Source organism: Haliaeetus leucocephalus, unplaced genomic scaffold (assembly GCF_000737465.1).
Source record: "Haliaeetus leucocephalus isolate CR32 unplaced genomic scaffold, Haliaeetus_leucocephalus-4.0 Scaffold273, whole genome shotgun sequence".
Lineage (NCBI taxonomy): Eukaryota > Metazoa > Chordata > Aves > Accipitriformes > Accipitridae > Haliaeetus > Haliaeetus leucocephalus.
The window spans coordinates 10,714,917-10,729,244 of NW_010972709.1; the positions used below are offsets into that span (position 1 = coordinate 10,714,917).

At 40.1% G+C, this 14,328-nt stretch overlaps 1 protein-coding gene across 1 annotated transcript in view; it reads right to left on the minus strand.

Moving 5' to 3' along the window:
• The window catches only part of EYA2 (EYA transcriptional coactivator and phosphatase 2), a 60,185-nt gene that overhangs the window by 27,438 nt on the left and 18,419 nt on the right, over nucleotides 1-14,328 (minus strand). The window contains exons 5-8 of the mRNA XM_010569686.1: nucleotides 8,457-8,524; nucleotides 6,317-6,494; nucleotides 4,565-4,692; nucleotides 3,980-4,063 (exon numbers count right to left, since the gene is read on the minus strand). Of these exons, the coding sequence (XP_010567988.1) occupies nucleotides 3,980-4,063; nucleotides 4,565-4,692; nucleotides 6,317-6,494; nucleotides 8,457-8,524 (458 nt within the window). The remainder of the gene's footprint in view (nucleotides 1-3,979; nucleotides 4,064-4,564; nucleotides 4,693-6,316; nucleotides 6,495-8,456; nucleotides 8,525-14,328) is intronic.

Genomic DNA, 14,328 nt, shown 5'->3' on the forward strand with positions numbered 1-14,328 from the left:
GAATACACATTCTGGGAACAATACAAAATACTGAGAAAAGGTATTAGCTTCACACATACTCCTCAGCTAGGGAAAACAATGCACCCAGTGCACCCTCTTTTTTCTTGGTACTAGTCCTTTGAAAAGCATGAGAATGAACCTGCAATATAATACTTAAAATTTCTCAGACTGAAAGAGATGCAGGTTTTTGGTTTGATTTTTTTTTTAATGCTTTGAGAACACAGATTACAGTACAAGCTTGCAAATATCTCTGTCAGGGAAAGGGGAATAGACTCATGATTTTTTTTGGCATAGGAGCACATGCAATCTCTTTTTATTGTGTCTGAATTAATACCACCAAGAGTCTTTCTGTATTGCACCTAGCTGCTTCAACCAAATGGCCAAAGCCCCTTGACTTTTACCCAACTCATGTGAAACCCCAGCAGCACTGTTACAGACTTTGACCCGTTTTTCCCATTATGTTTAGTCAGCGATTTGGCGGGCAGATCTTTGCAGACATAGTAAAGACTGCAGCCATCTTCCTGTTGAATGGGAGCTCTATTATACATGCTTGAAGGGATTAAAAGGGCTGGGTGGACAGTACATTAAGCTATAATGATGGTCTACATCTGTCGTGGTCTCTAGGCGCATGGTAAATATTCTGCACCCATACAGTGATCAGAAGCCTGCAGAACAGGTTTCTAAACCCTCCTGAACATAATATCCAGGGTTAACTGCCTGTGGAACTGTTGGGATTTTTTTTGCCTTTTCTTCTCAGAGGGCCTCCTGCTGAGAAACGAAAGAGTGGAGAGGTTTCCTCCGGTTTGACAGCTTTGCTGCCCTGATCACTTAGACCGTGACTCCATATGTTTGTGCAGGTATGCATCCATTCAACCATGGGCAAGAAAGCAAAAGGAGATGTGAATTTGCAGGCCACTCTGACTGCCACTGTAAAGGTTATACTGCAGCAACCGTATGGGAAAGACATTAAGACTAAATGTCTGATGACTGTGTAATCCATGGGATAAAGCAAAGAGTTTGGGAAGAGGGGACAAAAAAAGGAGCAACCTAGGCTGGGTTATACATGCTTCAACCTTGAGTAAATTTTGTGTTTCAACTTCTATTAATGCTGTGAGCAAATTATTTTCTAAACACCTGAGATGAACCGTCCATGCTCTGAGGAGCCCATATGGCAAGGATCATAGAGCTTTCCTTCAGAAACCAAACAAAGAGAATTTTCACATGAAATCAGGTCACAAAACATATATTGAAGCATTAATGATTAATAATACGACTACAATTGATAATCCTTTTTGTGAATTCTTCCCTCCCTCCCCCCTCCCAATCAGATTTTTTTTGGGAGAGCTCCCTGTTGCTGCCATCATCAAGGAAAGGGCAACATGCAGAACCATTTGAGATTTTGTAGCTGAAGAACACAGGAGTTTAGACCCAAATCTCTGAAGCTATGGCTGATGTTCCTCACCCTCTCTTCCCAGAAAAATCACCCCAGAAAGAGGTGTTATTCTGCAGCTTGATCAACATTATAGACTAATTCTTTGAGTGGCTGCACATCAGCTCTATCAGAGCAACAGACAGGATGATACTGGGACATTAATATTGGTCAGGGGAATGGTGATGATCATACAAATTGACACTTTTTCTGGAGGAAGACATACAGAACCAAGACCTCCATGTGTGAGATTTAATTCAAAGCATATGAATGTCTAATTACAGGCACATGAATCTTTTATGATCAATTATGGACAAAAATAAGAATTTTAGGCCTTGATACTTAATTTACTTTGAGATTAACACTTCCTACGTTATTCAAGTAAGAGATTCTGAAACTCTATTAACCTCTGGCTCACTGCTTCACTTGTATTTGATAGTTCAGCTCACTTAAACATTTTTGAATTGTGTGACTATTTAACAGCTCCCAGGACAGCCTGTCTGAGTGTGCTGTATTTCCCTCTTGGTTTAAGGCTTGTTCCAAAGCCCACCAAAGCCTCTGGTTGTCTTTGGATCAAGCCGTTAGCCTATAATACTTTTATAACATAACCATTTCCCTTATAGGAAAGCCCTGAGGAATTTAATACTGATGAAACAAATGAAGAACTACAAAAAAATCCTTCTAGAGAAGTTTCTCAAAGAGCCTGTTGTAATTTAATAGAAAAGGTGATTCATTCATTAAAAAAAAAAAGTCCTGTTTGTATCATTCCTTACATTTGTATAAAGGAAATAGCCAACAGAAGTTTGTAATTTTGTACCTTTAAAGGCCTTCCAAAGCAGACAAACCCCCCAAGTTTCCATTTTCCTGTTTTCCTATCTCCCTAGTCCCTTTTGCAGGCTGCTGCTCAGGAGTGCCCTGTCTTGGCCTAACTCTGCTCTCACAGCTGATGGGAACAGCTCAGCCACTGGTGAGTGCTTTTGATAAACCCTTTCTGGCTCCACTCCCTGATCCCACTTCATCCCCACACCAGCTGCTCTAGAGATGGCAGCTTCTGCCTTCGTGGCAGCCCATCAGCAAGAGCTCACAGGTACTGTGGTGGCAGGGCTTCTCACCTCCATAGGTCCATCACAGGTCTTGGTCCATCACCATCTTCCCCCATGCAGCAGATCCCAACCCCACACCCTCTAAACTTGTGCACAAGGCAGCAAGTGAAGGCATCTGCTTCAGGGTTTTTATGCTAGGACAAAGTCAGCCTATTAAGGGCTCTATACGCATACTGCAGTCCCTACCCAATGCTAAGCATGACCACATAGCAGATCTACACAGCGTAAGTTTATGTTTCCTGATCTTGCCTAATTCTTTCTATTTTTTGCAGGCAGTAGGTTTGAGCTTACACATGTATACCTCAGACTGCCTCGTTCATTACGTTCCCTGGGAAAAGTAACCGCTTCAATTACCTTGTACAACATGGGTCTGAATAAAGACCTGCTTGGAAACACGTGCTTGATTTTCAGAGGGTGCTGTTAGAAGTGTTAGCAGCATTCCAAGTGCTGCAGTAGACTTCCACACCACAAACACCATTTTATATCCTTTACAACTGTGCACATCTAACAGCGAACAATAAATCTATCTTACTAATTACACATTCAGGTTGTTATAACCATCGTAAAACAAGTACAGCTGGTAAAGCCATGAAATGATGTCAAATCATATTTCTGCTTTCTAGAGAGAAGCAGGGTTATTTTCCAGTCTCCTGATGAAGCTGACTGTTCAAAGCCATGTGTGGAAACAGCTGCCAACTAGGTCATCCACCTTTAATTAGGTAATGATATTGTCTTTTTTCCTACCCATTTAAAAGTGTTTGACATTCTGTAATTCAAAGTGACTTAAGTGTTTATCATAAAAAGCTGCCTTAGGAAGAAATTGAAAGACATGGTACTAAATCCAAGAGCCAGCATTTTCTCCTTAGCAGCCCAGTTCAGTCTGTTCAGCCACAGAGAGAGTTACCTAAAAAATGGAATTGCCTGCATTTCAAAGGGGGTATATCTAAAGTATGGATAGCTAAATATATGGTTACTAAAACCCCTTAAAATGTGAGCTTTAGCAGCCATGTGGGAAGAAGAGCCAGTGTTCTTCATGGCAACCTAGACTGACCAACACAAAATCTCTCCTACCAAGTTGCCCAATATTCATAAGAAAACACTGGTCTAACAAAAAATGCGTTACCTCATTCAGGCTAGAGTTAATGCTGTCTGGCTGCTTGATAGGCTCACTCTTGCAGCAGACAAACGTTGAAAGAACATCCTAATGTTCTATCCAGTAGCAGCTGAACAATACAAGCTTTTGAAAAACAAGGGGCTACTTGCAACATGAAAGGGAGGTAAATTAAATTTTCACATGTTAGAAGCAAATACCACAGGACATATTTATACAAATGTGTCTGAATAAAATCGGCAGCATCTGTTTGAAAAGCTGTCTCATTATCTGCCCCCACAGTTCCCGATGCAATTTGGCTGGACAAGCAGTAATGCTAAAAAAATTAAATTTTACCTTCCCATATCTGGATGCAAAGGTTCCCGTGAGTAAGGAGTGAAAAATAATTATCGTCTCATCCAAATCCCACACGAACACACGCTGTGATGACAGACAGGGTAGAAAAAAGAAATACAGTTACATATTAAGCAATTGTAAGAATTTGTTCAGTCAGGAAATATATCCTCTTGGACTAGAGCTTTTTAAGATCTCAAACCCATTTCGAGCACTGACTGAAGATGATTTGTGAAAGCAGGCAAAATGTAACATCAGGAATTTTGGAACTATGTGTGTGCTGGTCATTCTGAGACTCTGTTCTCCTAACAACCACAGAAATCCCCTGTTGCATGTCAAGACAGGGGAACAAAACAGCAGACTTGTAAGAAGCCCAAAGGAAAATAAATGTATATATCAAAAATAGTTTGATATTGATTATATAGAAGTTGAGCAATTATTTTGACTACCCATGTGTGTAGGCTCCAGTTGTACTACTGATTTTATTCTAGCTCTTACTACTCACTAGTCCGATGGTGGGATTTGCTAATAGATGCAACTGTTTATCTTTGCTGGATTTACTAAAGGAATATAAATTAAAGTTATTACCTCAATCTCACTGTCAGCAGTAGGGGAAGGATCGTTGCTTCTTTTTGACCGGGCTCGTACCTTGCCATCTGACCCTCTGTGATGTCTGTCTGTTTCTGTATCTTTTGCTGGTGTTGTTGAATATTCCCCTATTATGAAAAAAGAAATTATACTGTAAACTTAAATTTTGCACTTTATCATTATAATTAAAGTATGAAACTTTTTAACAGAGAGCAGCAGAAACATTGTGAAAACACCATCAGAAAATCTTACTCTTTTCATGTCAATAGCTGACATAGAGAAATAACTTTTAACTCCTAAGACTTATTAAAACAATTTAAAAAAAATCACCAAGACTCTCTATATAACATTTTTAAATAGCCATGTCACTTCAAAAACCTTATCAGATTTTTCATTGAAAAAAAATAGCTTTTTGAATTTTACTCCCCCCTGCTTTTCAAGAGAGAAATTAGAAAGGCAATGGAAAAGGAAACCAAGACCAATTCAACTTCTGAAAAATTTAAAAAAAAAAAAAATTGATGAATGCTCATGATTAACACTATACTTGCAACATCAACTTTTATTTAAAAATACAGAACTAGCCTGTTTAGCCATATTCCATTTCACGGGGGATAGTATTTTAGAAATAACTGAGAAGAGACAGTCAAAGGTGAACTTCCTTTGTATAAAGTATCTGTTTTGATCGGCTTGAGTTTCATAAACCTGTCCGGATTTCACTTACCTTGCATTACAAATCCTTTTCAAACGCATTTTTCTTTTCACCTTGCTAAGTTGTGGCCTCTCCAGCTTCCTAGAGTAACCATGTTCTTCTTCAGAAAAGCTTGAATTGTGCCTAACAAGCCTTTTTGAAATCACCCTTTCTCAAAAAGGCTGAGATAAGATCTAAGGAACAGAAAATCCTCCAACTGCTTTTAGAGCAATCTGTGATCACTTCTTTTTAAAAACCAGTATTAGTTTATTTTTCTTTTAGAGCAACCACAGATGTTCAGATTTGTTTCGTAAGTCAGAAGAGCTACAATAGGCGTATACTGTGATCATCCACGAATTATGTGGCGTTTTATATAAATGTTATTGCATGCCAATGAAAACTTTAGTAGGGAAGTGATATCTGAAGATTGTACTTGAAGAGTACCTTGGAGGATCATAATCCATCAGTAATTCCATAAGCCATTTAAGCTTTGAGACTTTAAAAATTAAGCACTCAAAGAGAGGCCACAAATTTTGAAGCCTTTTTGCATGGAATTCATCTTTAAGTTTCAACTTAGACAAACAGTTTGTGTTGATTTTTTTTAAAGAGGGACTTTCTCTTAATGTACTTATTTATGAATGCATATATTACATGTTGTTGTAAGAGGTGAATAGAAACCATGGGCTAAAAAGTCATCAGACAATCAGTAAACTCTGGGGCTTTTTCAGAGCATGGCTGTTTTGAACTCATTGCTACCCACGTCAGCCCTCAGTACTGATCTGGGGTTTGTATGTAATTGTTTTATCTTTCTGTACTACCTTTGGAGGAGATAAAACCTCGCATACTCATGAAAATAACACAGGACAGTTTTAGAGAGCTTGGATGTTCTAATCTCTTCCCAAAACCCTGTGTTGCACCGTGTAAGCAGAGCTGTTAAATGCTAAGAAATCTGATTTATCTGTGTAAATAGATGTATTCTAAAAAACTCCAACAGCAAGGTTATAGTGTTTATTGTCTACAGGTGGCTGAGACTGCCAAACTGAAAACAGAAGAGATGCACCTACCAGACAGCGATTCTGTGCTCTGACTGGTGATATTGTGAGAAGACTCCTGCAGAGAGTAAGCGGAGGTTGGGATGGCTGAGGGGCTGATGCTGTTTGCAGACACATACGGAGAGTTGTAGGAGGAGCTGTAATACTGTGAGTACTGGCTTTGAGGAAAGCTTGGATATGATGAATATTCCTTTGAGGAAAAAAGAAACATCTAACTTCTGTGTATCTGGTTTTATCTTATAAATGAGTAAGATACCACAAACGCAGTGTTATCTACGCATGCAGCAAGTCATGGTTCAGGAATATTTCACTAAAGAACCATGTGTCATTCACTTACGAAATTACATTTCTGCTTCTCCCAAATATACTCCCATTTTATTACGATTAACTAATCAACAAGAGGTCAGAAATTAGGCAAGTTCTGCTTTTTCTATAGCATTTTAGTTATCAGCACTAACACATTTTGTATTACAAAGTTCAATAATTGTATATAGGAGTGAAGTAGGGTGGCTTTTTGAAAAGGGCCATGATGGAACATAGTCTCTGTAAACAACAAAATACCTAAGAAATGAGAAGAACAGAATGAATAATTGGATGCAGGAAGGAGCAAAACAGGCTGCATTTTCCCATGATCAGCAGCATTTTCTGATCAGCTGTTCAAATAGGTTACAAAAATGAAGAAAAAAAAGTAGTAATTGTTTTGCAGAAATGTTCACAGTTGTGATTGTCCAACTATCTCAGCAGTAACTAAATGTCTGAGTGATCGTCCTTACCTACAGAAAAATGAATTAAAAATACAAGGTGCAAATGACCTTGGGGAGCTGAGGTATCACAAAACCCTTTGTCTTGATTTTAAGGCTCCCAAACAAACTTCATACCATTATCCTCATATGTTCTTTTTTTGTGAGAAGCAGGACACTGGAATAGGTTAGAAAACTTCTCTCTGGACAACTAAAACATAAAAGGTTTAGTTTGTTTCTTTTCATTTTAATTGCAACTCCTGCTCTTGTCCACCTATTTGCTTTTTCAGATAGAGAACTGTATTCATGCTCTAGGGATTGTCTTTCAGCAAAAGGCTTTTATTTCCTCAGAAATGGTAATTAGTCTCTGGTATTAAATAGAATTAAATAATAAATAGTCTTTAGAAAGACTAAAAGCACTTTCCTCCTTAACAGCTTACATCTTTGTCTGTGACACAGCTATTTCATTAACTTTCAGTCACCAGGGAGCTCTCAAGAACAAAGACTCAAGTTGTCATAATAACAACTAAACTGAAAAAGAAATGAGATAATTTCATTGTTTTCTCTTAAAGAATATCACAAAATAATGAAAACAGCCCAATTAGTTTTCCTCTTTTTAGGTAACCTCCATAATTCAATCATACACACTTCTATCAGCAAGTGCTGTTGTTTTTAGCCAAAACTGAAGTAATAAAGAATTGCCCACTGTTGTCATTAAAAATACAAGTCAATAATCACCTTACAAACAAGGAATTGAAATTACTGGCCAATGAAAACACATCTTCTGGGACAGTGTACTCATTTGTTTGGTCCAATCAAGAAAAGCCATTTGCTACTGAAAAACATCTGTCTTGTCTATATATGCATGCTGTTTATTTATACACACACATTTATCAAGGTATCTGAACCATGAAGCCCACAGACAGGTGTATTCTCAAAGAAGGAAGTGCACAGACAGCTCATATGGCTCAATATTCATCAGGGCCTGCCAACGCCTCTTTCAAATTGTTCATATTTATTACACAGTGCCAAGACAGCAGACGACAGGACCCTGGAAGCAGAGCTCTCTGTAGAGGATGGAAAACATATCTGAAAGTTGTGAGATGGCAGAGGAATGATGAAACTCTTGGCACTACTACAGCAGCACAGCAGAGACTACTAGGGCATCCTCCTCCTGCAAGGACTGCACTCTGTGCAAGCGTATGTATTGATACAGACATCTTAAAATTCATCAAGATACCTAGAAGTCTAGCAAACAGGCCACAGGAGCAGAGCAGAATGGTGTTCAGCAAAACACATGGCAGTACTTTCCTTAAGTATATGTAAACACCAGAATAATCTCTCTGATCTACCAATCTCGCAAGTGTTTAAAATAAGTGACAAGGTTGCCAATAATAAATGCTGAACCATACCTGATGCACAGCACTGAATCCTGCAGAATTTGTCAGGCCATTGGCTCCCTGGTAAATCCCTGTTGTGCCTAAAGGAAAGAATATCACGGTCATAAAACACACCAGCAATCAAAATAACAGGATATATTAACACAAATAATTTCCAACGGGAAGTAAAGTACCATCTCACTAGGAAAAAGCGTATCACAAATCTTGACAAATATAGGCTGTAAAGACTTAGGGCTATTACTGAGGTCTGCTTACTAAAAGGCATTCAAAGACAACCATTACATACACTAAAACAAACACTTATGGAGCTGAGAAAAAAAGCTGGAAAACAAGGATTCAACCCAAATTTAAAATTCAGTTACTTCTTTTCCAATCAATAACAGAAGAGTATTTTTTATCATCTTCTCCTGTAGGAAAACCACTCAGATTACATATACAGCCACATACACACTCTTTCATGCATAGGTATGTCCTGGAATCTGTCCTTATGGACCTGGTGTTGATATCCCAAACATAAGAACAATATTGCTGAGATTTCTGGGACAGCAGGGAGCAAAAACATTGCTTCATCTGGGGATATTAGGAAGAGGAAGGATGGACAGGTAAGTTTTACATGGTTCTGTCCCAAATGAAGCAGCTGATGGCCAGCCAGGCCTCCTTAGCTGGAAGAAACATTACCATGAAAATTTTATGGGTGGAGAAGTAAAGGTTCAGAAAAGTTCTACAGGAACAGTCCTCCTTTGCCTTCCATCAGGGAAGTGGTAGGAGAGCTGCAAGCTTCCCATCCCCTGGATCCTGCATCCCTGGCAAGTTCTAGCTTTGATTTAACTCCAGTCTATGCTGTTTTCTATTTCAAAGTTTTCCATTTCACATGGGTGGAGAACTTCCTCTTGAGTTTGTGCGGTTTGATGAGAATCTATACTAAAAGCCTTCTTCTGGTGTTTTGCAACAGTCCTTGCTCCAAGGGCTGGCTGTTCATATAGAGGAGGCAGAAGCTGGACTATGCCATATTCCATCCTAATGGAAGGCGACGGACTCCAAAGAGCACTCAGACCTACTACTTCCACAGTGAAAGAGGTATGATTTTGGTGCTGCATGGCCACAGTGAGCTCTTGTCTGGGCTTCATTTTGTCACCTTGATGTACCATCAGCTTGAGCCCTAATCAGGCACTCAGCCTTTTTCTCTTGCCTGGTTTCTTACCATGTGAATGACTTTGAGCAGTGCTATTTTAACCTTAGGACTCTCTGCAGATCTTCATGTGGCAACCGTTCTCCAAAGATCCACTTGCTTGTTTTTATTTTAAGACGTCAGATTAGCTAGGGAATGGACAGCTGAACAAACTCCATTCTGCCAAGCACAGCTACGCAGCGCATGCACTGAGAAGTAAATCTCAAGCCAAAAAGAAACAAGAGGGAGGACTCTGCCCTTCATAACTAACTTGCTGCCACATGTAGTCTTTAAAAAGAAAAGGGCAGAGAGGGGGAAAAGAGGTGCAGATGACTGCCAGTTACCTGGAGGCCCAGGTCTCCCCAAGCCCCCTGCATATGCTGGCTGGGGAGCTGAGCCAGCACAGGTGGGTTCAGGTGATGCCTCCTCCTGGCATTCACCTCTTGGAGGCAACTCTGGGTGAATCAGTATCCAATCCCGCCTCCTCCCCACAACCCATATGGGGAAACTGCCCAGAGCAGCATCCGGAAGACAGCGACGCATTCAGCTATTGGCATTTCCCCACCTCCCGCCCATGACAGGCTTTGCTTCAGAGTTTTTCAAAAAGTCACGAGTCTGTAGCAGGATGAATATATTCCTGTGGTAACTAAGCATTTCTCACCACTGTGAAGGGGAGTAATAGAGCCCCAGCGCTTACAGGCAAAAACAACCTTCACAGAACACAAAACAGCTCTTGTACACCAGAGCTCAAAACAATACAGGGGGGAATTTTTGATCTTCCTAAACTGTCATTTAGAAACAATCCATCATCCTTTATTAAAGCTGTCAAGAGGGGGATGAGTTACCTCGAGGGACTCACACTTTATGTGTAAATTGTGATGAGAACATGTTTATTGCTGTGCTACCTGCACATGATACCATAGCTTCCTGGTTTCCAAACAATCAGAGAGAATTATAAAAAGAAGGAGAGATCTGCAGAATTGGAATGAACTTACTCTGAACTTTGTACCAGCTGTGCAAAGCAAGTGTGTCCCTGCACACCCAGGGCGGGTATGTGAGCAGGGAGAAGAGGGTAGAAACACAGGGGTGAGAGGATGGGGAATCAGTCATGCTCCATAGCTTCCCACAGTACCTTGAGACGACCGTATGTGGTGGATTTTACACTGTCATTTTATAGAATACATTTTTGCCATTTTAGCTGAGCTACCCCAGGTCCAAGTTCAGGTGTCCCTTACAGGCTGCTGCAGTCTGGCTCGCTCTGCCCAGCGGATCTTCATAGGGAAGGACTGTGGTGCAGAGAGAGAAACTAAACTTCCTGATTTTTTACCTGCATATTTAAATACTTGTGAAAGTGCTTAAGACTGGTATTTCCTATAACCTGAAGTTCAACAGGCCTGGGAACAGATTTTGGCAACACAGGTTCTTCACTTATTCTGGCCCTGTCATTGTATCCTGACCAAGCAGGAGTATCATTTGAGCATAGTTTGTCTACATTGAGATCAAACACAACTCTCTTTTTCTGCCCCTACAGCATCACATTTGGAGAATGCAACCCCCCCCCCCATAGTACGCCCTGAGAGCTGCTAAACTCAGTATATCTTGGCAGCTCAGTATTGTTATAGCAGAATAGTTACAGATAAGGACACTTGAGACAACCAAACAACCAAAGCTAGTAAAAACTTGGAATTTCTTCCCAGCTGAACAAAGCACAAAAAGCTGAGAGAAAAAAAAATAAAATCCATTATCTGCATGGAAAAGAAAGTTCTTGAAGATTCAAGTTCAGAAGTATTTAATTTCAACATCAGCCTTTGTCTTGGGGACTAGAGCTGTCTCATGGGGACTACTATAGCTCAGTCCCTGCTCCACTTTACAGGCTAGACTGGAGAGACTATGTTTTCAATGATGCACAATCAGTTCAAATGGAAGGAAGACAAACAAGCACCACAGGCAATGAAGAAAAGGATAAACCTTCTCTCATCATGAGCAGAGAATGAAGCTTGCTAGTTACAGTTTCTGTAGCAGCCTTGTAGAATTCAGCAGTTCAGAACACATATCAGAACTGGCCCCAAATGTTTGCTTTTCCTCCCTGAGTTGTTGATAAGAAATAAACATTTCCATAATAAAATGAATTCTGCCAAGTGCAATTTCAGTTTTGCATCAGTAAATTTTACTCTCAAGAAATGCTGGAAAATTATCATCAGACCTCACATACTGGCATTATTAATTTAGCCCTATTCCCCATGTGGCCATTTTTTTTCAAATACTTTCCCAGGTAATACCACTTCTTGTAATATTCAGAAATAGACTGGTACGACATTAGAAAACAGTGCTTATGTGGAATGCGGCACACCTAGGAAGCCTCTTGGTAAGCAATGTACATGAATGCCTGGCCCCCTCCCATTTCTGAGTGGATACTGCCCATTTCCACAGGACTTTTGCTTTCACACATATTGGCTTTTCGTCTTGACCTCTGAAGACAGCACGCTATCTCAAACTGCAGCTGATTTTACATTTGCAATACTGTAGGTGTGCGAGCAAGCCATTTGTTTCCATCTATCTTGGTAGCTCAATGTCAAGTAATTGCATTCAAACTCCTACTTGCAAATCAGAAACAAGCCTAGGATCTCTCCCTTTGGATCTTCTCCATATGGAATATGGTTCACATCTGTGTTCAATCAAACCAGTTGCTAAATGTCACAATGCCCTCATTCACAGGTAGCTTAAAGAACAGTTAGCTGGTAATAAAACAATCTGGACTCTAGAGTAGAATAGCTCTTCAGATGTATGGTACTGTAAATGTTCTTGTAAAGTATGTACATCACAAACACACTTGCACGAAAAGACACCGCATAAAAGGTGTGCATATGCCATACATATTCAGTGCCATGACTTTTCCTTGATAAGTAGATGTGGCCCTTCTCTATATGAGCGTCCAAGGGCAACGTGTACAGAGAAACTTTGTGAGTTGATTGATGGTATATTCCTGTTCTCATACAGATGGATTTCATTTGCTATTTTCCCCTCATTGCCTTTTAAATTCAGGTATTTTAAAATCTATGCCATGGTCAATGATAATTTCACTGGTGTGTAACCTGGACTGTGCTCCTGCAAAAACTTTCATGCCAGCTTCTCCTTCCTCTCAGTTTCTCCCTTCCTCTCTTTCAGTCACTGCAATAACAGCCTGCATTTCTTCCCCTCCTTTTCCAGGTAAGAGGAAGTAAAGAAAATAAGGGAATATTCATGGTTATTTTCAGTATCTTCAGAACTAAGCTCTGGCATTGCTAAACAAAGTTTTCTTTCATTTTATGAATACACAGCAAAACATAGGAATATTGGTGTCTTAGGGAGTTGTGATTAGAGACAGGATGGGCCTGTGGTATAGTTCAGATCAATATCACAGCAAACTTTGAAAATCAGGTTTGTGTCCTTGCATTTCACAGGTCAGAGGGGCCCTGACATCAGGGAGGTATTCTCCAACTCTCCTGTACTGCTCCAAAGAGAATAGGCTGCTACATTTAGAAGAACAGATGGTTTGCACTTCCAGTATTAAATGACTCAACAATCAGAGGAGAAGATAGCCAGGTTCAACACAGGTGGACAGAAGGGCATTTAACACAGCTCTCTGGGTAGCCAGCTGCAATTGTGAGTCCATGAACACTCAAAAGATGGAACACTGGACTGAGATGAGGGTGTTCAGAGGGTGATTACCATGGGCACTTCTGAATGTGCATGAAATAGAACAAGGAAGCTTAGATCCAAGTGTTTCCTCTAACTTGCAGAGGAATTGCACAGTGGTTCCAGGGAGAGTTCTCTCAAAGGATTATTTGATCACTTAGCACTAATAAAATAAATGCCTACAGGGTTCAGCTGAATTGCATGGTATTTTACAAGCTTGCATATAATGGCTTGTGTATTCTTACATCAGCAAGCTGTTTTCCTACAGGAAACAAAGTTGACTGTCAGTGATGCAAGGAAAGGCCTTAGTCTAACTCCCAGCAGAGTGTGCATTACTCTATGCTATGAAGAACATCTGGCTGAAGACTTGCATGGTCATTCAGAAAGGTTCTTTGCAGTGCTTTAGCTCTCTGACAAGCTAATGTTTCCTGCAGTAAATATTGCCTTCTCCAAGCTGCTACTTTTTTAGTGAGAGGTTAAGCACTCATCAAAATTACCTCCCACCAGCTATACTCCAGTGCCTTGTAAGATTCCAAATCCTACAACATCTGCCTGCATTTATTGGGCAAGAAAACTCATAAAATGTTGCATGGCTGTCAGCTGTGGAGGTATTTCAAGACTATCTGACCTGTTAAAGGAGAAGAAAAACTCAACCCATATGTACTTTGCAGCATATTGCTCAACTGTTTGCCATTAGGCATAATGAACTGTTCCCCAAAACCAGTCTTGTATTTCTGTCTGGAAGAGCTCAGACAGTATAGGGAAGAGCACACTATATTAAGCTAGATGAAAAGCATGATTCTACAATGTTATAGCACTTGACATCAGCAGTGTCTGTTAAAGGACATTGCTCCCAGAAGCATATGAACACCTCCTGCAGATAATACTCTCAGATACGCAACCCATTTAAAGTACGTCCATTTGTCTGCCACTACAATCCCATTCAGTCCTGCTAGCCTGATCAGGTGTCTGAGGGCACTCTGAATGGTGATATAAAACACATTTCATGGTACAGTTTTTCTGAGTCAAAGCTCTTCCCCT